At 37.1% G+C, this 22,836-nt stretch overlaps 3 protein-coding genes across 10 annotated transcripts; 2 read left to right on the top strand and 1 right to left on the bottom strand.

Moving 5' to 3' along the window:
- The first annotated feature begins 640 nt into the window (after nucleotides 1–640).
- On the top strand, nucleotides 641–6,436 carry LOC140777856 (uncharacterized). Of its 3 annotated transcripts, none has more exons than XR_012107106.1 (5): nucleotides 641–1,129; nucleotides 2,982–3,020; nucleotides 3,087–3,164; nucleotides 3,290–3,374; nucleotides 3,492–3,543. XR_012107106.1 is itself a non-coding variant. In XM_073122247.1 (5 exons), the coding sequence occupies exons 1-4, from the start codon at nucleotides 734–736 to the stop codon at nucleotides 3,572–3,574; spliced, it is 603 nt and encodes a 200-aa protein (XP_072978348.1). In that variant the 5' UTR covers nucleotides 641–733; the 3' UTR covers nucleotides 3,575–3,576; nucleotides 6,308–6,436. The 3 variants fall into 3 exon arrangements, 2 of the variants coding, with proteins under 2 accessions (XP_072978348.1, XP_072978347.1); XM_073122247.1 differs by lacking the exon at nucleotides 3,087–3,164 and adding an exon at nucleotides 6,308–6,436 and having other exon boundaries at nucleotides 3,492–3,576; XM_073122246.1 differs by lacking the exon at nucleotides 3,087–3,164 and having other exon boundaries at nucleotides 3,492–3,808.
- Nucleotides 6,437–6,865: 429 nt separating this feature from the next.
- On the bottom strand, nucleotides 6,866–9,323 carry LOC140777855 (cyclic dof factor 1-like). Of its 3 annotated transcripts, none has more exons than XM_073122243.1 (3): nucleotides 9,017–9,323; nucleotides 8,787–8,892; nucleotides 6,866–8,274 (listed from the first exon to the last, which is right to left on the bottom strand). In XM_073122243.1, the coding sequence occupies exons 1-3, from the start codon at nucleotides 9,073–9,075 to the stop codon at nucleotides 7,126–7,128; spliced, it is 1,314 nt and encodes a 437-aa protein (XP_072978344.1). In that variant the 5' UTR covers nucleotides 9,076–9,323; the 3' UTR covers nucleotides 6,866–7,125. The 3 variants fall into 3 exon arrangements, with proteins under 3 accessions (XP_072978344.1, XP_072978345.1, XP_072978346.1); XM_073122245.1 differs by having other exon boundaries at nucleotides 6,874–8,274; nucleotides 8,372–8,892; nucleotides 9,017–9,031; XM_073122244.1 differs by lacking the exon at nucleotides 8,787–8,892 and having other exon boundaries at nucleotides 6,869–8,274.
- Nucleotides 9,324–15,951: 6,628 nt separating this feature from the next.
- On the top strand, nucleotides 15,952–21,589 carry LOC140777565 (defective in cullin neddylation protein AAR3). 4 transcript variants are annotated; one of them, XM_073121766.1, is made up of 9 exons: nucleotides 15,952–16,315; nucleotides 17,168–17,252; nucleotides 17,641–17,692; nucleotides 17,816–17,891; nucleotides 17,987–18,069; nucleotides 18,369–18,450; nucleotides 18,586–18,625; nucleotides 20,831–20,922; nucleotides 21,041–21,589. In XM_073121766.1, the coding sequence occupies exons 1-9, from the start codon at nucleotides 16,258–16,260 to the stop codon at nucleotides 21,388–21,390; spliced, it is 918 nt and encodes a 305-aa protein (XP_072977867.1). In that variant the 5' UTR covers nucleotides 15,952–16,257; the 3' UTR covers nucleotides 21,391–21,589. The 4 variants fall into 4 exon arrangements, with proteins under 4 accessions (XP_072977867.1, XP_072977866.1, XP_072977865.1 ...); XM_073121765.1 differs by having other exon boundaries at nucleotides 15,956–16,315; nucleotides 18,586–18,631; XM_073121764.1 differs by having other exon boundaries at nucleotides 15,966–16,315; nucleotides 18,369–18,465.
- The last annotated feature ends 1,247 nt before the right edge of the window (nucleotides 21,590–22,836 follow it).

A 22,836-nucleotide genomic window follows, 5' to 3' on the forward strand; every position in this document is an offset into this window, starting at 1 on the left:
TCTAACTTTTGTTTCATCTACTTCAACCGAGTCTAAAAGAACTGCTCTTACTTCATCTGATACTTAGTAGAAAAGGTGATAGGGATGACAGCAACCAAATGTTCCTTGGAGGGCACTGTCTATATTCTCATATATGACAAAAGTTGTGGGCCTCTGTGCATATAATCCAGAAACTGAAGTCAAGTAGTATACGATAGCTCTCTTTCTCCGAGCTGCTGCCTCTTTTCCAAGCTTATTCTTATCAGTTGCTTCTTGATTCTTTATTCAATTTCATGGCATCTTCCACAAGCATTCCAGGATAGTTCTAGCAATTTTATTGAGTAAGAATTGCTAACACGGTAGACATCTATTGTTATCCTTAAATTAATTTGAGAGTGGAACCTAAATCGTTTAAAATTATATATATCTAATAGTCTTTCATCGTGAGTGCTAAAAATTTCTTGTTGAGAAAGTGATTTATATTAAATTAAAATATTGACTCAGACAAAGATTTTTATTTTTAATTATTTTTTTGTTTACGTGGATTGAAATTTGAAACTCAACTACTCCATGTAAATTAGTTTGAAACTCACTTATTTAGGTAAGTGTGTAGAATTACGTCAGTAATAAAATCCTAGATAGAAGCGGGATAAGTTATTATTCCAGAAATTTGTCTGCTTTTTATCCGGTGCCCACGTTTCCAATTCCTAATCCTCTCTTATCCAATCCAAAAGCCGACCTAAGACGGAGAGAGATGAACGGAAGGAAATCGTCCGGCCGGCGAATCAATCGCTCACCTCCGCGAGACGCTTCCTCCCTCGACTCTTCCATGTTTGAAAGGGTTCCATCCCCAAGAACTCGCGGCTCCTCCAAGGCCTCTGCCTCCCTCCTCCTCGACGACGCCCCCGTTGCATTTCCTGATCTAGACGAGTCGCCCGAGCTATTCCCCGGCGGGGGAGCGAGCACAGTGAACCCTAGAAGCTTCCCTTATAGCGTCAAGCAACAGTGCTGGGAGAAGGCTGAGAAGGTGAAGGGCCGAGACCCGGATAGGTGGCGCCGCGATTCGCTCGGCAATGTCGTGTTTCGGAAACTCGTGGGGTGCCCGGGATGCCTTTGCCATGACTACGATCACATTATTCCGTACTCAAAGGTTTGATATTTGATTCGGCTTCGTCTCTGTTTTGAAGTAGATTAGTCAAAGGTGTGATCTTTGGTGCTTCTATGGCGTTTCCTGAGTAACTCTTGCGGTGGGTTCTCTTCCACTTGGAATGGGGAACTGGAATTCGTGGTTTCTCGGTTTCTCGGGTTTGTTCCATTTAGGAGGATATGACGCTATTGCTGCATGACATTGATATGATAATGGATTTCTGAAGTTTGAGAAGTAAAAGTGGTTGTATATGGTGTTGTTTCCCTCTTGACGTGAGTTCCTTTTTTAGTAGTAAGAGATAAGTGGATAGGATGGTATTCTAGTGCTAGCTTTAGATTGCGAGGAGAGGAGGTTTGATGTTACTGCTGCATGCATTTGATACGGGTGATGAATCATAAAGTATATAGAAAAGGTTTCTGCTTCTTCTGTTGAGTAAGAGAATTTTATCTGTTTTCTTAATTTTTGAAAATACATTGTTGTTTCTCAGCGATTAACAAAAATATCTTGGCAGAATTAAGGAATCGATCATGTCATTGTGAAGAAATACCTACTTGTTTCTTGAGGAGATATTGTGGTGACATGATGATTTTTGCACATGGTAAGATGAACAAAATTGTGTGTATTTTTGGATAGTGATGTTGTATGAGGTGAACCTTAAGAAATAAAAGATTAGTGGCAATGGTTCATGTATTGCTTGTGTTGGTTGGTGAAACATTACGATGGATAGGCAATAGGATGTGCATTGGGAAATCACAGAGTTGCATTTGCCAGTTGTTTATGTATTGGTTTTGATGACTGTTGATTTATGGTTGACTATCTTTAATCTCCTTATGGATTTTTATATTTGATATGCAAAATTCAGTAATATGAGGCAAGTCATTAAACTACTTTTCCATAAAACAAAGTTAATACTCTAATAGTTGTTTTTGAATATTGTTATAATTAATGTTGAAATCTCTTTTTCTTGAGGTTTTGCATGTCTTGGCAATCGGAGTGTGTCTCATTAGGTCGGTTGGCTTATTTGTTTCTCAGAGTTGAAAGGCAAATTAACTACATCAAAATGTATCAACTTTCTCCTTCATCTAGACACTATCAATGTCTGTATAATATTATGGGTTGAGCACAAGGTTTTAAAAGATTGTAGGCATCAGATGGGCAGACAAGGGACTTGGCGCTAGGTGAGTACCTAAGCAGCTGCCGAAATTTCACACGGTTAAAAATTAAACAAATAAAAGAGATAATTGTTAGAGAAGTAGCTAAATTTAATACATATAATCTAAATAATATACTAATGCATTCTTATTAAGAACTATAGTAAGTCATTAGAATCCACTAATTCATCAAAATGTATAATAATTTTGAATTTCAGAGTCTATCATCATACTAAAATATGATACGAGATGCTAAGGTTGTCACCTAGGTAAGACTTAAGTGAAGCCTAATTATATTCTACCTAAAGTGGGAGCTTAGGCATTAAGGTGGAAATTTTATACAATGATGGTTGAGCATGAAATATGGCCAATAAGATGAATAGCTCTACCCGCTAATGCTGACTGCTCATTGTCCTGATTTTTCTTAACCTCCAATTAGTCACCAAATTTATGTATTTTACGTCAGTTGATAGAAGATGAAGAATACCCCTCTTTTAAAGGGACCACCTTCTTTTTATTTTCTTTTATGTTCATAATTAGAGCATCAACAAAAACAAGTAGATGACGACGTTAAGATCTTAAATGCCATGCTTTTTATGCTTCCCTTTCTTGTGTTCTATCAAGGACCTTATATTAGCAAAACCATGTTTCATTTAGAAATTGACAACTAGTCTTAAATCTTAATGTTATTTTTTTGTTCACAGGGTGGTAAGAGCACGTTGGAGAATTGCCAAGTTTTGCAGGTATGTATCTTTTTTTTCAAAAAACTTTTTCAGTTTCCTCTAACTTGTTCGTATTTGGAATGCCAGAGTTTCCTTGTGTTCTTACACCTTCACAATTGTCATGTCAACATGTAATCATCTGATTACCTTACAGCATGCAATTTGGTAAAGAAATAAGTGTTTGGTTTTTCCTCTTCTATTCTAAATCCTAAGAAAATTTTCATATATTTGGAACTAAAGGATTGTATTCATGTTTGAAGAGAGCTGATATGATTTTCTACCTTCTGCAGGCCACTGTAAATCGATCTAAAGGGAACAAGACTGAGATATCCAGATCAGATCTCATACAAAAGAGTGCTTATTGTAGAGTTTCAGGTAAAGGTTTTTTTTTTTTTTTTTTTTCAAAAGCTAGTTTCTTCATCCGCTAGAGGATTAATCAAAGGGATCAATGTTATCAATGTTTGTTGAAATTGGAGCATCTGACAATTGCAGGCCGAGACATGGATCTCCTTGAGCTCGCTGCCTTCGGTAATGTCCGTCGAGCACCCGATAGAGGGGGTTGTAATATCCAATGATGGTAACAGAGTTATTCGAGAAATCTCATTCTCTTTCAGCAACAGCATCTCATCTAACGGACAATTGTGTTACTGATCAATAGCATTGGCATTCTAGCATTTGAGTCTGTAATCAAATGATTCTTACTATGTTTCACTTAAATATTGTGATTAAGCAATTCTCTGAAAGTCCCAACTAGTTGGATCTAAAGCCTCTTTTTTAAACTTAATCTGAAGGTCAAATTGCTCTGCAGATATGAAGTTTATCATTTAATGCTTAATAATTTATCCTTCTTACACTGGTTGGTCTGTAAATTATGCTCTTTCATGTTGAGCAAATTCAATAGTGTCATCACGATAAAGAAATTTAGTGTATGATTTTGTTGTCTTACTATAAATATTCTCCAATTATTAGCTTACTAGTGCAATATTTGCCAGGTTATATCCTATGACTTGATGGAAGCTTTAGAAAAAAGTTGAACAATTTTGATTCAAGTATTTACATCCCTCCAAACATGTCTGATCAATAGACTGATAATATTGATGGAGAAAAGAAAGAACTTTTTTTCTTAAGAAAAACATTTGTTCTCTTAATTCTATGAATTCACAGGCAAATAAACTTATTGACTGTGCTACCAAATTATTATTATCTTCTGGCTAATGAGTTTTTGTTTCATTGACCGCTATCCAATTATTTATAACTCTTATCTTACGTTTTTTTGCCAGTGCTTTTAATAATTTAGAAAAGTTTAGATTTCAATTATCTAATCTGTTCCTTTAAGATTTAATTGCCTTGTAATCTAGGAGTATCCATCTGTTCACTCATTTCACTGATACTACTCTGTAGTGTTAAACCATTTCACACTAGACTTCTAAGTCACTATGCTTCAATTTCAGAGGTCAACTGTAGAGCACAACAATAACAGCAACTGTTCGACTATAATTGGAATCCGCTGTATTTGATCATTTTGTCCACAAAGATTTCCATTGCATGCTCCAAAGTTTTCAAAGTTTTGTCTATTACCTTAACATGTTTTAGATGTCATATTTGCCCTAAAACATTTTTGTCCTATCTTTTTCATCTTCCTACATTGCCAAATGACTCAGTATATTAAAAATATATGAAAACAAATATCACATCTATGAATATCAGTCTACCAAATCCCTTATCAACACATGTGCATTATATAGTAAATAATACATCCTAATGTGAACCACTAATAGGACAATGTGTGAGACAAGGGATTGTCTTAAGACTCTTTATTAAAGAGTAGAAAGCATGCTTAACAAAGTAAAACAAGTTGATAGTGGTGAGGTCATTGTTATTTTTCTATCTTATCTAATATCTTTTCATATGCACCTATGACATTAGAGAAAATCATAAAATATTTAAGGAAGTAACCTTCTATTATTAAGTTCATAACTTCTTCCAAGAATGACTTATTGAGATACTTCTTTATTAACAAATCCTAAGGTCGTCTCCCACTAAGGCTTTCTAGTGAAGCTTTTTGCCTCCAGTGCAACTATTTCCCTAGCTTTGATAGAAAGTGCACTCAAACTTTAGCCAAAGTGAGGAGCTATTTAAGATGCAGTGCCTCACTCTCGTTTTGGAACATCCAATGAGTTCGAGACAGAGTGCAGATGCTCAATTGTTTGCCTCGAAAAGTCAAAAGGTCGTTGACCTTTCTTTCAAATTAAAGAAATGGCCGAAAGGAAGAAGGATGAATTTGTCGGCCTGCAAAACAAAGAATGGTAAAGGTGTTTTGTTGCTTGATATTCTAAGGCTTCAAGCCACATGCATAAAGATATACTATTATAAAGATACTTTTAGGTATTACAATGGTTATGGGACCAACACTCCACATTAGTATGCTGACTTAGTTCAATTTAAGGCATATAGTTCCAGTGCCTCTGGTTGTTTGGTCAATATATATATTCTACGTCAGTTCATTCATCTATCTCTCCTTGTACTTCTCAGTAGGAATTTGACATGAAATTAAGCTGATTTATTAGTGTATAATGTCTTTCTGTAGGATTATTATGTCCTCAGATTTTTCTTTTTTTTTAAATCTTAGCCACATTTCCTTGTCTTCAAGGGACTCTGGGTTTCATGTACTTCATGCAAACCTCTTGCATAAACATTTGTACTGCATGCATTTGTTCTCTCTATCTATTTGGTTAGTCATTTAAATGCTTTCTTTCATCACCAGTTACAATGTGATCTTGAAGCTGTGATTTATGTTCTAAATCCATCAGATTTGGCCTTGATTCAAAAGTGTTTAGTGGGTGCTTATTATGTATGCTCAACCCTATTGTGTTTGCTCCTTTATTCACTCGTTTGTGCTTAGATGAAATCAGATTAAGATGCTTTCAGTCATCAGTTGTCAGCCAACTAATGAAAGAAGATAATATATTTTTGTCCAGAACGCGTTAGCTAGGTTGTAAGTAGACGAGAGTTGTACTGTTTACTCAGGACCGGAGGTTCAAAAGCACAATAACTATCGTGTCCTTTTAACTTTTAAACATTTTGACGACACAATCTTTTACCTCCACCAACTTTCTTGAAATATGGGTTGCTTAGTTATTAATGCTTGTCGATATCTATGGGCTAGATTTGTCTCTCAGCATCTTAAATTTTCTTTTCTTTTATATCTTCCAGCCTGATTACTTTAACTAGCTTATGCAAGTACAATTAAAGTTGTTCGAGGGTATATTTGCAGAAACTAAATCCTGATCTCATAATCAAATTGATAGATGTTAAGATATTTGGAGTACATAAAAAGAACAAAAGGAGGGGCACGTTCTGAAGAAAAATAATACTGATAGAATAAACAAAAGCAGCAGTTGGAGTTGAACAAGGAAAAGGTATGTGTAGCCAATCCCGAATAGTATAGTTTTATTCCATGCATTAATTGTTGTTAGCACATTAATTGTATTCCATATAAAAGCAGACTTTGAAAAGAAAAGATGGTTAACAACATTTTCCTCTTCTTCTTTCTATCTTTTCTATGAATCAATTGGAATGTGGCCATGAAAATGAAAGATGCTTGTCTTTTATGTCTCCACCAAGAGGGGTGCTGAAAAAACAATGGCTCAGTAGCTTTATTTTATCTCTTTTTTTAGCCTTGTCCTCTCTCTACCTTTTTCATAACTTTTGTTTTCTTGGATTTCCTTTACATTGTTTCTCCCATCCTGGCAAAGCTAGTTCTTTTGCCATCTTTACCATATTTGTGGTGGATAGACATCACATTAACCAGGCTATATCTGACCTTAATATTGATAACAACTGAGCTGTTAGTAGATTCCATTCATTTCAGAGTCCTACAGTTTGATTTGATAACCTGGAGGAAAACATTTCTATGCTATATTTGCTGAATTATTTATCTACAACTGTTAATCTCTCTCTTCACCGCCTACCTCCTCCCTCTCAATTAGCTATTTATATGAAGAAAAGCAGGTAAAATCTCCAGGACTGTTGTTATCCATCATAGGACATTGGAGTTCCTACCTAAATCTTCCTCAAATATACAAAAAATTTAGTAGTGCCATGGGATTGTAAGGCTGAAGTTTCTCTAAGAGCTCTCCTGGAAACCGAGAAACCGCGAGAGAGCTGCGGGGTTGGCATGCAAGATTTGTGAACTCCTGGCAGTATGGTCCTTACTTTCAAGTTTGGACTGGAATGCAGTGAGGAGCCTTTCTTTGTCATTCTTGGTACCCACCATTGACCAGATAGAGCTCTTGGCAGCTTCATCCGGGTCATTGATCCTCAGTGTCTTTGGAACCCAGATACGCCTTTCTCGTGCATTCTTCTCATCGAGATCATCTCCGACGTCGCGTGAATGCTTGCCTAAGGTGACAGGGCTGTTTACTGCTCCTTTCCTGCTGCTAGTAGGCGAAGTTGCTGCAGAGGAAGGCCATGGAATGCTCCAAGGTGCAGGGACTGTGCCACCCCAGTAACCTGCTGCAGGGTAGAATGGAATAGCAAAAGTTGGACTACATAAGGCTGGATGTGATCTCCATGGATATGCCCAAGCATTACTATTCAAAACTGGGAGTGTCAGTGGAATTGGGACTTGTTGACAGTTCTTTTTAGTCTTTGTTGCCTCCTCACTAGTATTTGATCCCAAAGCTCCGGTTGAAGGCTTCTCTTCCTTACATGTCTCTGCTATGTGAAATCCATTTGTACTGCAATTCTTCGCCGTCTGCTCTGCAAGATTCGGCAGCGGCGAGTCAGAACCGAAGCTAAGAACGGTGCCGTTTGGTTTCAACAGAGGAGGCCTAACTGGCTCCATGACGCCCTGTTGAGCTGCTTGGAGAGAAGAAGTGGATGTAACAATGTGTCGATGGTAGGACGTCGAGATCTTGCTCTTCCGGCGGCCTGCTCCGACGGGAACGTTGCGCATGGTGCCCCCCGCCGTCCAGTATCTTTGGCAGTTCTTGCAAAAGTAGCGAGGCTGGTTGACGTTGTAGTTGTTGTAGTAGCAGAACTTGGTGTCCATGCTGTTGCAGCGAGGGCAGGGGAGAATCTTTTCGGGCTTGCTGGGTGTTTTGTCTTTCGGATTTTTTGTACCAGTTGATTCTTCTTCATGTACTGCAACTGAGTTCTTCTCAGATGGCTCCTCAGTTGCAGCAGGCATAGGCAGCTCACTCTTTTCTTCTGAATCTGGCAACTCATGATCTTGGTCTTTGGAACTAGGAGCTGGCTCATTGTCTTTAGATTCCTGGGATCATGATGACAGAATCTATCTTAGAGGAAGCACAAAATTTAAAACAATCTCAAGAAGTAATTAACAGAAACAGAATTGTGCAGTGAGTTACTCCCACAGCTTTCAAGTTTCAACAAATATTGTTGTCTCAACCCCCATGATAAGAAATAGAGTTGCTCTTTATCAGCATAAGATTTCTCATTTGTTGATACTCAGACAATCAGACGATAGATAGCAAGAAATCCTAGGCAGATAATTGATCATCATTAGGAGTCAAGGAGATGATCTCATAAAGTTCCAATTAACTTCGAATTTGCTCGAATAAATGCTAAATAAATTTGTTTGGCTCTTCTCGAATTAGCTAAAACAACTATACTTCTGAAACAGAAATAAATAAATAGAAAATCACGAAAACTATTCTCCTAAATTTGACCTACAAGAGAGAAGATAACTATAAATTAACACAACAGGAGGAAGACAAGAAGTAAAACGAAGGCTAGAAAAGAAAACTAAACTTTTCCACAAACCAGTGAACTACTGCACATTCCAACATCCTCAAATTTCCAATCCAAATCCAGTAAAACCCATCTCCCAAAAAGCACTCCAAGATCCAACCTTGCACGTAAATCCCAGCTAATTCCAACAAGGATATCGGAATCAGAACCCAAAGTTCAAAGAATAAGCAAGAAAAAGAATATATATATATATCAATTTCTATTGATTAGGTAAAGCATCCAACAAGCCATGAAAGTAATACCTGCTCCTCTTGACCACCACCACTCTTCCAACCATCGGAGAGTGGCGCAGAATTCCCATTTGGATGCAGTGGAATCGTCTTCCCGAAGAGTTTGATAGCAGAATCTTTGCTCTCCAACATTCTCTCTCTCTCTCTCTCTCTCTCTCTCTCTCTCTCTCTCTCTCTCTCTCTCTCTCACTCTCTCTCTCTTTCTCTATATATATCTAACTCTAAGCTTATCTATCTATCTATCTAGCTATCTATCAATCTGTGTCTCTTCCGCGCTTCTTTTTATCTAATCCTCTCTTCCTTTGACTTGTCGAGTTCTTCGTTGGACTCCTCGTTTGGGTTCGGGGCTTGTCGTGCTTTTACGTAGGGGAAAGGCAAGGGGAGGAGGAGGCAGGAGGTGCCACGTCAGCCGGAGAGATAGATTCTGAGCCACAAGTTCCTTTTGTGGCCTTGAGAAGGCGTTATTTGATTCTCTCTGCTTTTACCTACCTATATCATACGCTATAAGCACCCAAAACATATACCACAACAATGACCGTGCCAGCAACTACGGTCTACGGGGAGTAGTGGTGGGTGAAACGTTGGGCTTCATTCAGATGGGTACGTTGTTCTTGGTGCTTCAAGTGGTGTCTTCTTTGCCACTTGCTAATATGTTTAAGAAATTAGAGATAGAAAGCCAAAACTCTTTAGAAATCGGACCGTGTTTGGACTAAACTTCCAATTCTTCTCTCATTTCAGGAAAATTACACTTTGCACCTTTTCATATATTACATATATATCATCATTAATTATAATAATAAATTATCTTCACTAAGTGTCTTTATTTTTTTGTTACATATTAATAAATTATGATTACTTATTCAAAATTACTTAACTAATTACTCAGCATCCAATTAGTCCAAATTTAAATTTTAAAAAGAAAAATTCCACTTGGATCTTTTTCCTTTACCTTTTGATTCCATCTGTTGCTTTTGGACTCTTTTCTTTTCCTGTAGTCAATTGCTAGTAACACACCCTCGTCTGTCCTTTCATTTTTTTTATTTTTAATTTTGTCCAAATAATAGTCAATAAAACAGAGCTATTCCATTACTTTTTTAAACATTAAAAAATTAAAATATCCCTCATTTGTTCTATTTATTATTTTCTTTAACTTAACATCTATATAGGAAGTGACCGGCAACAAAACTAATACTAAGGTATTTTGAGGCAATTTAGACAAAATATAAGGAGTAAATAATAAATATTCTAGGTCCGTTTGTATATAGATTTAGAGAAAATTAATCTAAAGGGAGTATAAGTTATCACCATAATGTAAGTACATTAAAGCATTAGAGATATGATAATGGTGAAGACTGTCTAGTGATAAGTTATGAGTGTGAATTATCTAAGTTGTTAGTCCAAACTATATTATTCATAAAAATTTGTATTTTACACCCTATGTTTTTATTATTTAAAAATTAAGTCCTATAATTTAGCAAATGATTTGAATTAACAATGTAAAAATATTCCGTTAATTTAAAAAATATTTTATTTTTAATATGACTTGGTTGAAAGTATTTTTATAATTTTTTAGTATAATTAACTTAACTAACTGATCTAATAGTAAAATAATTTTTACATATATTTACTAAATCATATAGTTTGATTTATACATAATAAAAATATAAAGTATAAATTATAATTTTATTAAAGTACGGGATGTTATATGCAAATTTTCGTGAGGGAGAAAGAACATGTTGGTTTTAATTAATGTCACTGTACGTGAGAATAGCTTCACAAATAGCACCACTGCTATGCTTTTAAATGAGACAATGAAATATAACAAGGACGCATTAGCGATAGCATTACCAAAGCGTGGAACTCCTGAATACTTAATTTCCTGTTGACACGTGCAGTTTGAGTCAATGGCAGTTGACACGTATTGTTTTCCATTGAAGCATATTTAAGAGTGATCGAGCACCAAAATTTATATTCAAAGCTTCAGCAAGTAGACGACCAACACATGTCATTTGGCCTCACACAGATCAAAAGCAGACATGCGTGAAACTGACAACCTCCCCATCTTTTTCCGAGTTTCAGCCAAAGTTAAGTTTATACTCTGGAAAAAGCTACACTTCCCTTTTATCTTTCCCTTTTTTTTATTTATTTTTTTATCTTTTATAAGTCCGAAAACTAGATATAAACTGAAAAAAAAAACTAACATTCATTAGATATAGAGATATTTAGGCTCCATCGAATTTTTAGCTGCCTAGTTTAGACTCTAAGCTATATGTATTATCGAACAATTGTTCTGAACCAAGCACCGCCAAACCATTAATCGAATCGAGTCACACCATCAAATAATTTCTTCACGAATTGGAGTTGAACATATGACCTCCTTGGTCATAGAAAAGGTACATACAAACTTTACTAGAGTTGATTAGTCTTTTATCTTTTATTATCGAAAGTGAAAAAATAGTATTTATTAAAATTGAGAATACATATATCGGTGCGGGAGAGAACAGAAAAGGTAGATGGGTTGAGTAAAAGAGGAGAAAAGTTGAAAGAGTCTGAAGCGAATAGAGATATTCATATAGGTTTTGGAAGAAAGACGAGGACAATTCTAACACAAATGAGAGCAAAAATTGCTCACATGCCTTTCACATATCAAATCTAGATGAAAAAAAAACAAACGGTATAGAGCTTTAATGTCACGGTATTTTCTTCAGATGGTATAAATGATATTGGGTCATATTCATGAGGTCTAGATGTAATTAGCCTTTAAGATTACCAATCGAGATAGTGATTTTTGAAAGATAAAAGTCCAAGTGTGTTTAAGTTGATCTCAATTCATTAATGTTCCAAGAAGAAACCATCATGTTTGGCATCATAATAATTACCTAACAGTAAACAAGTATTTTAAGAAAACAGGTCACTAAGTTTATTTTAATGGACTAAGTGTGATTAAATATTGATTGACTCGACTAAATTAGTCAACCTATGAGGAAGCTAAGCCCCACTAGAATTACCATGGTTTATCTTAATCGGTTAATCCTTCTTGAATACACACCAATGCTATGACCTTGAGCCAATTGGTAGCCTCTCCAGAAGGAAATAAATAAACTCCTATATCAATGATGGCCACCATGTCACACCTCACTAGCCTTCTGGTGCACTCCCTCTTGCCACGTCCCAACTTGCTATCTCGTCCCACTTCCAGAGAAATATCCATCTGACCCACTATTGATCATCTCCAGACATCAAAAAAAATCCATCCACCATTCCATTGAGAAGTCACTTTTCCTGAGGTATATCTTCTTGGCTCATACAAAAAAAAATATACCAATTGCTCCTATCTCACTTGGTTGTAACTCACATAGCATACACAATTAAACAATCAAGTGTAAACCCATCTATTTGGATCTGCTATGTGGGTTCTTTCCCTTTGTGCATTCTTTGGTTAGTGCAAGATTCTGTGATATAACATACTTCTATTGGATTACTATCATGTGAAGCACTAACTAAAGTAGGGAAAGTTTTTGTTAGGTAGATGCCCAATTGCATTCAGTTTTGGTTGCTTGACAAACTTCCTGACCTTGCTCCATTATAAAGGGCTGCATAAAGGAAATCATGACTGCTTAGTTGGGTTGCAGATGACAGTAACACCAGCATAGAGAGATTGGTAGGCATGGAAAGAACGGCATCTCTTCAACTGCTACTCATTCTATTGGCCTTCTCTTTTCTCATTGTTTCCTCACATGCAGTACCTTCAACAAGTAAACATCTCCCATCTTCTAACTGCTCTCTTAAAAAGATCTTCCTTCTTGTTCATCTTCACTTCTATCTCTGCTCTAAAACAGAAGAAAAACTCTATTGCTAATACAGGAGTCGAAAGAATGCTGCAGAAGGCTAAAGGTCCCCCAGCTCTTGCTGACACAGCTCAGGTATGTGGAGAAGTCATTCTACTTCAAATTAAGCATCAAAGTTTTAAACTGCAAAGATTCTATCATTATTTTAATTACCCAGTTGATTCTATGAATAAGAAGGGACCATACCTAAGTCTTCTGTAACAGTCCAGTATAGAAGTATCTTGATAGAGAAGAAAACAGTATGATTTCAGATAGAAAGACATAGATCTGTTCATCCCTCTCAAAATAAGATATCGTTCCAAGTCAAATTGGCTTCTCAGCTTTTATAAATCAACAGATCACCAGAGGAGTGGAGAGAATGGAAGAAACCAAATTTGAAAGGATGGACATAGAGACAAATGATTATCCAGGATCGGGGCCTAATGATCGCCACACGCCGAAGCCACCAGAGAGGAGCTGAAATTGATACGACTTCCTCTTCATACATGTTCTTCATTAGTATATTGATATCTGACAGCTTACTATAGAATAAATTGCTAAAACTGCAAACCCTAGTACTAGTTATCTAGAACAGAGAGAAAGCAAAGTTTGGAGAATCAATATGATAAAGTTGTATTAGTTCTTACAATTATGATCTATGTCAATTAGGTAATTTATATACTGTAGACCTGTGATTTTGAATTTGTTCTATAGTATAACAGTCTGTGATGATCTATCCTTGTTCTCAAGAACAGCGCATCTTCCTCCTCCTCCCTTACCCAAGTTCTATTGGCTAGGTGGAGGGCAGACGACTCTCATCGTCGTCGTCGTTGCCTCCTCTCCCTCCCTTCCCTTAGGGCAAGCAAGAAATCGTTCTCCCTACTCACTATTTTTTTTTTTCTTTTCTTTTCTCTCTCTTCTTAGCCTTTGCCTTATATATTGTATCGATGTCTCCACCAGAGCATTTCAGCATAGAGAGGTGCGAGTTGCGAAGGGCTCATTCACTCGTCTTTCCTAACTTAGACTATAGCAGCTGGTGGCTGACAAGTGAACTACTCGGGTGGGTGGGCGTTAAGCTATAGAGAGCTTCAGTCAATATTTTTTTTTTTAGAGCATGTTAGGAGATAAAAGTAAAAAAGTCTAAGTGCAACAAAATTTGATACAAATCTTAGAATTCAACTCTTTAATATCATCAATTGCTCTTTGTCAACTTTGATCGTTCAAGCTACAGGTCACACTAACAGACTTCTCTTGCTGGATGATTTTCTGATGAAAGGAGAGGAATAGATTATTGATCAAATCTTTTTACTGTTTAAATTTGTGTAGATCACTACGAAGTTTAAATTCTTTCTCGAGATGGAAATGGACTAATACAAGTCGAAATAAGGTTGATCACTATTGGCCAAAATCAATCATTTCAGCACAAACTTTTTATTCCCAGCTATTTCAAAATAACCCAACTTTCCCCCTTTTTAAAAAAAAATTATTAACAATTATCTATATACAATCAATTGTATCAACTAACGGACAAAGATCGACCAATCAAAAGAATTCCAACAAAAAGAAAACGAATACCACAAGAATTCCCGAAACTAGTCATCGTCTTGTTGATGCTGAGCTCTCCCAGGTATCCTTCGGACAAGTATCGTAATAAAAAAGCCTCCTTTTCCGCTCTCCTCTTCTTCCTCCTCCTTCCTTTCTCCCTACTCCTCAATTGACATCTCGAACCGGCACAGCGGGCACGACCCGTGCAACTCTTGCCACTTCTCTACGCACGCACCGTGGAACCTATGCTTGCAAGGCATCTCTTTTACCACCGCCGCTTCTCCATCTTCCCCGTTCCTGAGCGAGTTCAAGCACACCGAGCACTCCTCCTCCTCCTCCTCCTTGGTTACCTCCACCAATCTCAACGCCGCGATCGACGCCGGCGGCCTCCCGCAGCCGCCCGACAGGATCTCCGAAAGCAGCACCGCCGCCGCCGTATTCGTAGTGTCCACGACGATGGGAACTAAGGCAACAGACCTCAAAGGCTGCTCCAAGATCCCAACCTCCGCCGCCATAGCACGCTACGAGAGAGAGAGTTGAATTGAAATTAGAGAGGGAAAGGCAATAAGGAGGTGAATGAACTCTGTCTAAGGATCTCGATCTTTCCGACTGTGCCGACTAATTAGAAGTTGGCGGTTTATTTGTATTTTATGGTAGCCAATCAAATGATACCAAGCACCCGCATTGTAGCAAATTCCTGCTTCTGAAAATGTTGCGGCCGACCTTGACGGGGTAAATTCAATTTATTTGTCTAATAGAGTGCCCTCTTCGCGGCTGCGTGGGAGCCTAGTAGACATAATTATCAGGCTTGACCGTCTAAATTCGCCACTAGCCCGTTTGATTTTAATCTAGTCGGGCTAAGCCCAACACGAGCCCGATTTAGACTCGGCCCGACTCGACCTCGAGATGATAGTGGACAACATGAGTTACTCATCCTGAACGCCTAATCCATTACTCTTATATATGACTCAATTCATAATATATGGTTTAAAATCTAGACTAGCAGAAAAAATTATTTGGTGGCTTAGACTTAGGCTCTATTATATAATTGGTTTACTATATTGGTCAAAAGTTTGGTTAATGCAAAATATAAGTTACTTAAACTATTTTTACTATTGTTTTTTTTTAATATTGACTTTTGGATCTTCATAACTCGACCTTGCCTCTCATTTTATTAATATATGTCAAAGCAACTGTACATAGTAGATATTTTAAAAGAAAGAAGAAGAAGCAGCGGCAGTTATACTGTTGAGCTAGTAAAGATTAGATTAAACCATTCACAAAAAGGAGGGCCTTCAAAAGTGCTTTACCATGAGGAGTATTTTTATCTTCATATGATCTTTTTATCTCATTGCCTACTACGTGGAATGATTTGCAAGATAATTTCAGTTTATATTACATTAGCAAATACAGCCTAAAACAGGTGTAATTAATTTTGATTTCATATATAATATGTATATTTATGCAAGTAATGCATATATTTTATGTGATCGCTGATATGTTTACAAACGACATAAATTTTGATCCGTCTTTGCTAATATAATTATAAGAGGTAAATTAATTTGCAAATCATCCTTCTATCACACACACAAGCAGGCACCGCGAACGGCGGTGATCGTATCACGGCCCACCTGTACGTTCTAAAGTTCAAGTTCTTGTCATGATTGCCAGATGGACATTTTTACCCCTGTTCAGGAGTAGTAAGTAAGCCTTGGCACGTGACAGTCTGAGCTTCCTTCTTCTTCCTCCATCTTCCTGTCTCTCTCTCTTCCTCTTCCCAAGAGGGAAAGAGGATTGAGGGGGGTGGGAGGACGAGTGTTTCGGTACCTTAAGCTGTCGATCTAGGACTCAGATTCTTCTTGAAACTCTAGATCGCCCTTCATGGGCTTCTCCGGTCCCCATCGTTCTGATATCTTTGAGATCTACGCGATGTACTGCGGTGGGTGCTCGGTGGCCTCTTCTTGCCCCAATTCATTCTCGTTGATTTGATTTCTCTTTGGATTTATTTACTTTTGTTGTTTTATTTTGTTTCTGAAGAAGTGCTATCGTTTGGGTTATCTTGCTTGAAAAAAGGTCAAGCCTTTCAGAGGAAATCGGTTCTTGTTTGTATATCTTAGTTAGGAAGAGTGCTGTAAAGAAACAAGCCATAAGAGTTGGGGGGAAGGGGGACGGCGGCTGTGGTTAGATCAAAAGAAACAAGCCATAGGAGTTTTTAACGTACCCAACTTGGTGGGTTAGACCCCAGGAAACGTGCTACTGCTTGCAATTATTTTATTTTAGGTTTTAAGATGATACTGGTGGAATTCTGTGAAATTTTGCAACAGTTTGTTGGAAGGACTGAGCTGATGTCTTCTCGCAACTATTTTTTTAATTTTTGTCCGTGTTTGCAGTAGTTGAGTCATCTAGGGGTTTTCGTAAAATTCATTACCATGCCATTTTAAGCCGGAGGAAAGCCCTAAATGTGATATTGCAAGCATCTTGTCAATGTTATGCAAAATATGATCTGTGATGCAAGAACATTTTATTCAAAGATGGCTTCTTTTCATATTATTTCACAAAATTTGCTGTTCCATTGTGATACTGATATCTCTGCATACAAAAATTTCTATGGAGATTGACCAGTATCCAGTTTTAACTGAAGCATGCAGTTTGGCCTTATAATGTCTTTTGCAATTTTTATCACATCCTATTACATATTATGTAGCATTGGCACACGTGGTGGCGTACTCTTGTCTGACGATACTTAATTATTTTATATCTGATCACATTGTTTGATGATATTCTTGCACAGATATTGTATTGGCAAGCAGTCATGCCAGCTCAAAGGAAATGTTAATTGTGCTTTCAAAGTCGTTAAATAACAGAGTCCAAATGAGGTATGTATTGTTGTATTTGCCATACTTTTGCGAATTTACAACCGCTTAGTTCTAGCGAAGTTGTTCTGATGATATTACTTTCCTGAGGTACCATAGTGACAGAATTATCTGTCTACTCATATTTTGACTTGCTCCTACTATGGTACTTAGAAGATAAATTATTAATGCATGATCAATAATAAATTGGTTGCTATAATCGAGCAAATAGAGACCTAGCATGGAAACTGGCACTATATAGAAGGGGATATTCTACCACTCCCATTGCCATAATATTTTGGAAATAAAAAGTACCGCTTCCTCTTTGACAGAATTGTTGTTTTTACATGTGAATTATAAGATACAGTAGTTGTTAACTAGCTAATGGCATTATTTGATTTTCAATTTCCAGGGACACAATTTTGAGTGACCTATCCAAGCTTATGTCTTCTCTTGTCTTGTCGGTAAGTCTCATTAAAACTCCTAATATATATTCAATGAAAGCTCATTTAATCTGTTGATTTGCATCTGAAGTAATATTACTACTATACTTATGCTCACTAATGTTTGTTTGGGTTATCTTTTAGGTAGATTCTCATCAATTTGATTTCTTCTATGATTTTGTCTTCTTCATTTGTCGTGAAAATGGGCAGAAAAATATCAGTAAGATCTTCTTCTTATCCTTTCTATTTGCATATATGTTTTGGTGATTGTTTTAGCTTTCTCTTTGTTGACTGATTACTCTTCTCTACAATTAGCTGTCCAGAGAGCTGTTACAGCCTGGAGAATAGTTCTGAATGGAAGCTTTCGATTGCTTAACCAGTGGTGTAACTTTGTTGAGGTACAAGATTCACTCTTACTTGTTGCACTGTTTAAGAGAGAATTTCTGTAAAAGCAGCTTCAGTTCCTCCTAAATCTGGAAGTTTTGGTTGTCCTTGCAGTTATCTCCCAGTTACTTTTTGAAATGTATTACAGTACCTAGGTTATCATGGTCATCCAATAGGTTGTGATACAGATGCTCTCTTGGTGGCTTTTGGTCCCAAAAGTTCTCTTCTTGTTGGAGCGCATATTTTGGTGTTGGCTGTTGTCATCATGTTTTTTGTTGTTTCTGCTACTAACTGTGTATCTTTATGATCTCAGGAGCACCAACGCCATAATATATCTGAGGATACTTGGCAGCAACTCTTGGCCTTCAGCAGATGTGTAAATGAAGACCTTGAAGGTTATGATCCGAAGGGTAATTCTGATACACTCTTGTTTTAATGGAAGGTTATTGTGTGGCAACTATCTGTGCTTTATATAGAATGATATAGACTCTGTTATAATGCCAAGTTTAACTGCATCGTTAATTTTGTAGGTGCTTGGCCTGTTCTCATTGATGATTTTGTTGAGCACATGTACAGGTTTCTCTTCCTTCTTTATTTTAAGCTTTCAAAAGTAAATGCAGATCGCATCTTAATATTGTGATGAGCAATGATTCGATACAAACTGATTATTTATTAAAAGAAATATCAATATGTTGATAAATCAAAGGGCATAACAGATAGTTCTCGACAGATAGGATGATTAGGATTTTGAAAAACATCAATACGTGGGATGTAGGTTGACCTCTTCATACATCTACAATAAATTGAAGAGAATATTATACATAAGACCGATATTTTGACTCTTATTATTTATAAGTAGTCATTTATTTGCTATAAAAAAATACCAAGCTATACCCTATTAGGTCTGGATTCTGTTCGAGCTGACTCACATGAGGGCCGTTTTGAACCACCATCAAATGTGCACCAACGGTAGGCTGCAACTTGATTTTTTTTAGCAATTAGAGGACCCTACTTGTAAATAATGATAAATAGGCTTTGTTTGTAAAAAAATAGGGTGATATTTTTGTACCTTAAATATATGAGGAGTTTCCTTTTGATTTGATTTGTTTCAATATTTATAAATTGAGCCCTATGTTTAATAAAATGCTTGCAAGATATAGGGCTCAAATTATAAATATTACAAATACAAGGTGTAAATAAAAATAGATAAAATCTCCTTATCAACTAAGTGTCGACTAACATCTGAATAGAATAAAATGATTTATTATTCCTTATATTTCATAAAAATTAGGCCACCTTGAGAGAAATAAAATAAAAGACTAATTTACCCTTACAAACTAAATGGGTGTGATACAAATCGAGTTGGGGTCAATTCGAATCACGAGCAATTTTGCACAGTGGGAGAATATTTGCCAAAAAAATTTCTTACTTTGAAAATTTATGAAACCAGTTGGAATAATTTCGTGACTTTTCGATCTACATCTTTGATATTCAGCCCCTCAATAGATTCGCACCCTAGTTGAGGCAAATTTGGTCGAGAGTTCAATGATAGCGTTGATTTTGAGTGAAGTAGTAATCAAGAAGTAGAGAAATGGGAATAGAGGTTAGCGCTTAGGGTCAAGGGTGGTGCGGCAAGACGATGGCAGGCTAAAGAGGGGACGAGGCTATGTCGACAGGAGAGACGACAATGACAAGTGAAAAGGGAAGGGGAAGTAGGGGTCAATGACCAAGATGAGAATATAAAAGAGGGTGGCTAGGGTTTATAGCAAATAATTCCTTGATGAATGCATATTAGGGTTGCACTCGACATATATATAAAGGTATAATTATAAAATGACTCAAATTGGGATGTTCCTTAAAGACTTATGTGACTTAACTATGACTTATTTTAAAGGTTTACATGAATTAATTAAAATTTACCATAAAAATATGCATGACCTAACTAGGACTTACCTTAAGGGTTTACATAATTTAACTAAGACTTATTTTAAAAGCTTATATAAGAGATAAGCATAAATTAACTAAAAAATAATTAAAATCGGTCTGTCGAGCCCTATTTGTGTCGTGAATGGATCCGATCCAACTAAGTTCATATTAAGGTGACGAGTACTTCAGGTCATATTAACAGGTACTTTTGGCTAATTTTTTTAGAGGATTATATAATTTTTAACCGTTAGATTAAGAGAGAGAAATTAGTGTTAGTATTAAATCATTTATCTATTGTGATAGGTTAATTTCATACAACTGGTAATTTGCCTATTTCTTGTTTCAGTCCATGATATTACTAGCTAATTTCTAATTTAGTTTTACGTGCTACCCCTAAATTGCTGCCAAACGAAATCAGAAATCGCTCCTTATATGGGAATTTTGAGACTGGCACCATGATAAAATATCTGTTTTTTAGTAGTAGGTGAGGAACTGTCTAAACATTGGTAATTATCTTTCTTCGCTCTACATCCCCTGGAGACCAAGTTTTTCCTAGCAATATACTAGTTGGATCCTGATTTTTGTCTAAGATATGCTCTTTACCTATTATAGTTTTTGATAGGCATTAAAAAGATTTATGGTGTTATGGTTCTTTAGCTGTGGTGCCCTTTGTGGTTTATAATTTTTGCACTCTCTGTTTCACTTTTATATACATGTGCATGTCTTTATGAATGTGTGACCGTGCATATGCTTGCATGTGCATGTATGTGCATAGTTTGTGCTAACATATTTATGGGGCTTTCTCCTACTCTTTTCATTGCTCGGACGTTTTTCCATTTTCCAATGCAGAATCAGTCAGTCTAGCAACTGCAGGATGGGAGAATCTCTGTGCTCTTGTAGTGAAATGGAAACAGAACCTAGCATATCGAACACATTTAGTGGTACTATGTTTAAAACTTCTCTGGTTTTCCAAACTACTTTTAAGTTATTGTGGTAATGGGAGTACCAAAAACAAAACCAAGTCTTCTTGGCGATTCTTACCCATTATTGTGTCTCCAGGACTGAATCTGCTCCCTGGATCAAAGAGGAGATTTCCTGATGATATTGATAGAGAGGAACTAAAGCCTTCTGAAGATTCAATAAGTTCAATCGAACTGCTGAAATTGAAACGAATGAAGAGAAGTAATGTCGGCGCTAAATTCGGGTGGCATGAATCTGGTCTGCCTCTCAGTGCTTGTGGTAGTTCTGCAGACTACCATGCAGATATGCATAAACATAATTCATTATGTCGTCTGCGCACCTCAGCTTGTGTGGTGGAGGAGGATTGTCTGTCTGAAGGCTTCGAAGGTTATCTTTCTATTGGTTGCTGTTTTCAATTTGATCAGAAAAGCAGCGCTTCATGCATATAATTTAAATCAAGGTCACAATCTCCATATGATTTCCAGTTTGGGCTTCCACTTTTTATATTGATATATTGCGTAAGTTTTCCGTATCACACAAATTATTCTTTTGGGCTTATATTTTTGCCGTCTGTTGTATTCCCCCTTCTTTTTTCTTCTCCCTTTGTACTTTTTGAATTTTGATATGATAAGCCTAATGTGATTTACATGTCGCCTGCTCTTTTCTGGTCCTAAAAATGCAGTATGTTTATCAAGTAGTGCAATAAGCGAATTCATACGTGAAATTTACACTACCTAAAATTAACTGCCATTGGTTTTTCGTGTCCTCCCCCCCAGGTTTAGAACAATCTTAATGTCACCTTTGTATTAGTCTATCGTCAGCTAAATTAGGCCACTTAGTTTACATGACAGTCATATTAGAGTACGTTAGATACAAAATGATTTAGATGCCCGCTCTCTCTCTCTCCTTTTCTCTCATCCCTATCGGAACTTGATGTCATCTTTGACGGTGCCAAAGACGAGATCGGTACCAATGTCGTCTGACTCATTTGCCATATACTTCAAAGGCCTCTCCCTTTCTTCTTCACCATCTTCTATAGCCCTACCGTTGTGGGGGCCAAGTCCCCCAATGCCGTGGATACCGATCAATGGCAGATTTAAAGCCTCCATATGGAACTCCCGACTTGATTGGCCCTGTTCCGATGTCACCACCAAAGGAATGACTTGATTGGCCCTGTTCCGATATCACCACCAAAGGAATGCATGGCCAAACTCGTTCCTTGGTTGGGCATCGACTGAATCACCGGTGACGGCCCGCGCAAGCTGGGCGAGGAACCGGCTCCACTGGGGAAGTACGAGGTAGGTGATGAGGAAGGGAGGGGTAAGAGAGACGGAGAGGAAAAGAGGAAGGGAGGGTTTGTGGAGTAAGGAAGGGGTTTTCGCATGGGGGGCGCCTAGCCGTCGTCGTCGGGACAGTCGGATTCGAGTAGTCGTGGCTGCTCTCTTGCTTCCTCGGTGAGATGCACAAGATTGCTGGTAGTGGTGTCGGGGGAGTTGGAGATAAGGGCGATAAAAGGCTGGTATTCTTATCATGGTTAAGTATTTTTCGTCATTGTCATTAGTCGTTTTACTTTGATCCAAATTTTAAGGGGGGACGTTATAACAAAAGATAGTTTATGGGTCTCCATAAAACTAGATATAGTTCTCGGGGTATAGATGTAATTAATCGTTATTTTTATTCTCACTAAATGATATCTTATTCCACGGGTAATTTATTTAGCTGGAAACTTATCTTCCCCCATTAGAAAGAACAAGATTAACATGGTGGCCGACCTTTGAATAGACACGGTTTAATCTAAGCTCAAGCATAAGTGCATCAGGATACCATGATCATATCTTTTGACCATCTTCTAAAAATTCCTCTAAAGATGCACAAGTAGCATCTTGATGTGCTTC

Source organism: Typha angustifolia, chromosome 15, assembly GCF_048772165.1.
Source record: "Typha angustifolia cultivar Huaian chromosome 15, ASM4877216v1, whole genome shotgun sequence".
Taxonomy (NCBI): domain Eukaryota; kingdom Viridiplantae; phylum Streptophyta; class Magnoliopsida; order Poales; family Typhaceae; genus Typha; species Typha angustifolia.

Coding starts and splice junctions, on each gene's coding strand:
- LOC140777855 (XM_073122243.1), bottom strand. CDS start 9,075: ATGGGAATTCTGCGCCACTCTCCGATGGTTGGAAGAGTGGTGGTGGTC. Junction 8,893..9,016: donor GTGGTGGTCAAGAGGAGCAG/GTATTACTTTCA, acceptor TGTTGGAATTAG/CTGGGATTTACGTGCAAGGT. Junction 8,275..8,786: donor GAATGTGCAGTAGTTCACTG/GTTTGTGGAAAA, acceptor TCATGATCCCAG/GAATCTAAAGACAATGAGCC.
- LOC140777856 (XM_073122247.1), top strand. CDS start 734: ATGAACGGAAGGAAATCGTCCGGCCGGCGAATCAATCGCTCACCTCCG. Junction 3,021..3,289: donor AGAATTGCCAAGTTTTGCAG/GTATGTATCTTT, acceptor TACCTTCTGCAG/GCCACTGTAAATCGATCTAA. Junction 3,375..3,491: donor TGCTTATTGTAGAGTTTCAG/GTAAAGGTTTTT, acceptor TGACAATTGCAG/GCCGAGACATGGATCTCCTT.
- LOC140777565 (XM_073121763.1), top strand. CDS start 16,258: ATGGGCTTCTCCGGTCCCCATCGTTCTGATATCTTTGAGATCTACGCG. Junction 16,316..17,167: donor GATCTACGCGATGTACTGCG/GTGGGTGCTCGG, acceptor ATTCTTGCACAG/ATATTGTATTGGCAAGCAGT. Junction 17,693..17,815: donor TGTCTTCTCTTGTCTTGTCG/GTAAGTCTCATT, acceptor GTTATCTTTTAG/GTAGATTCTCATCAATTTGA.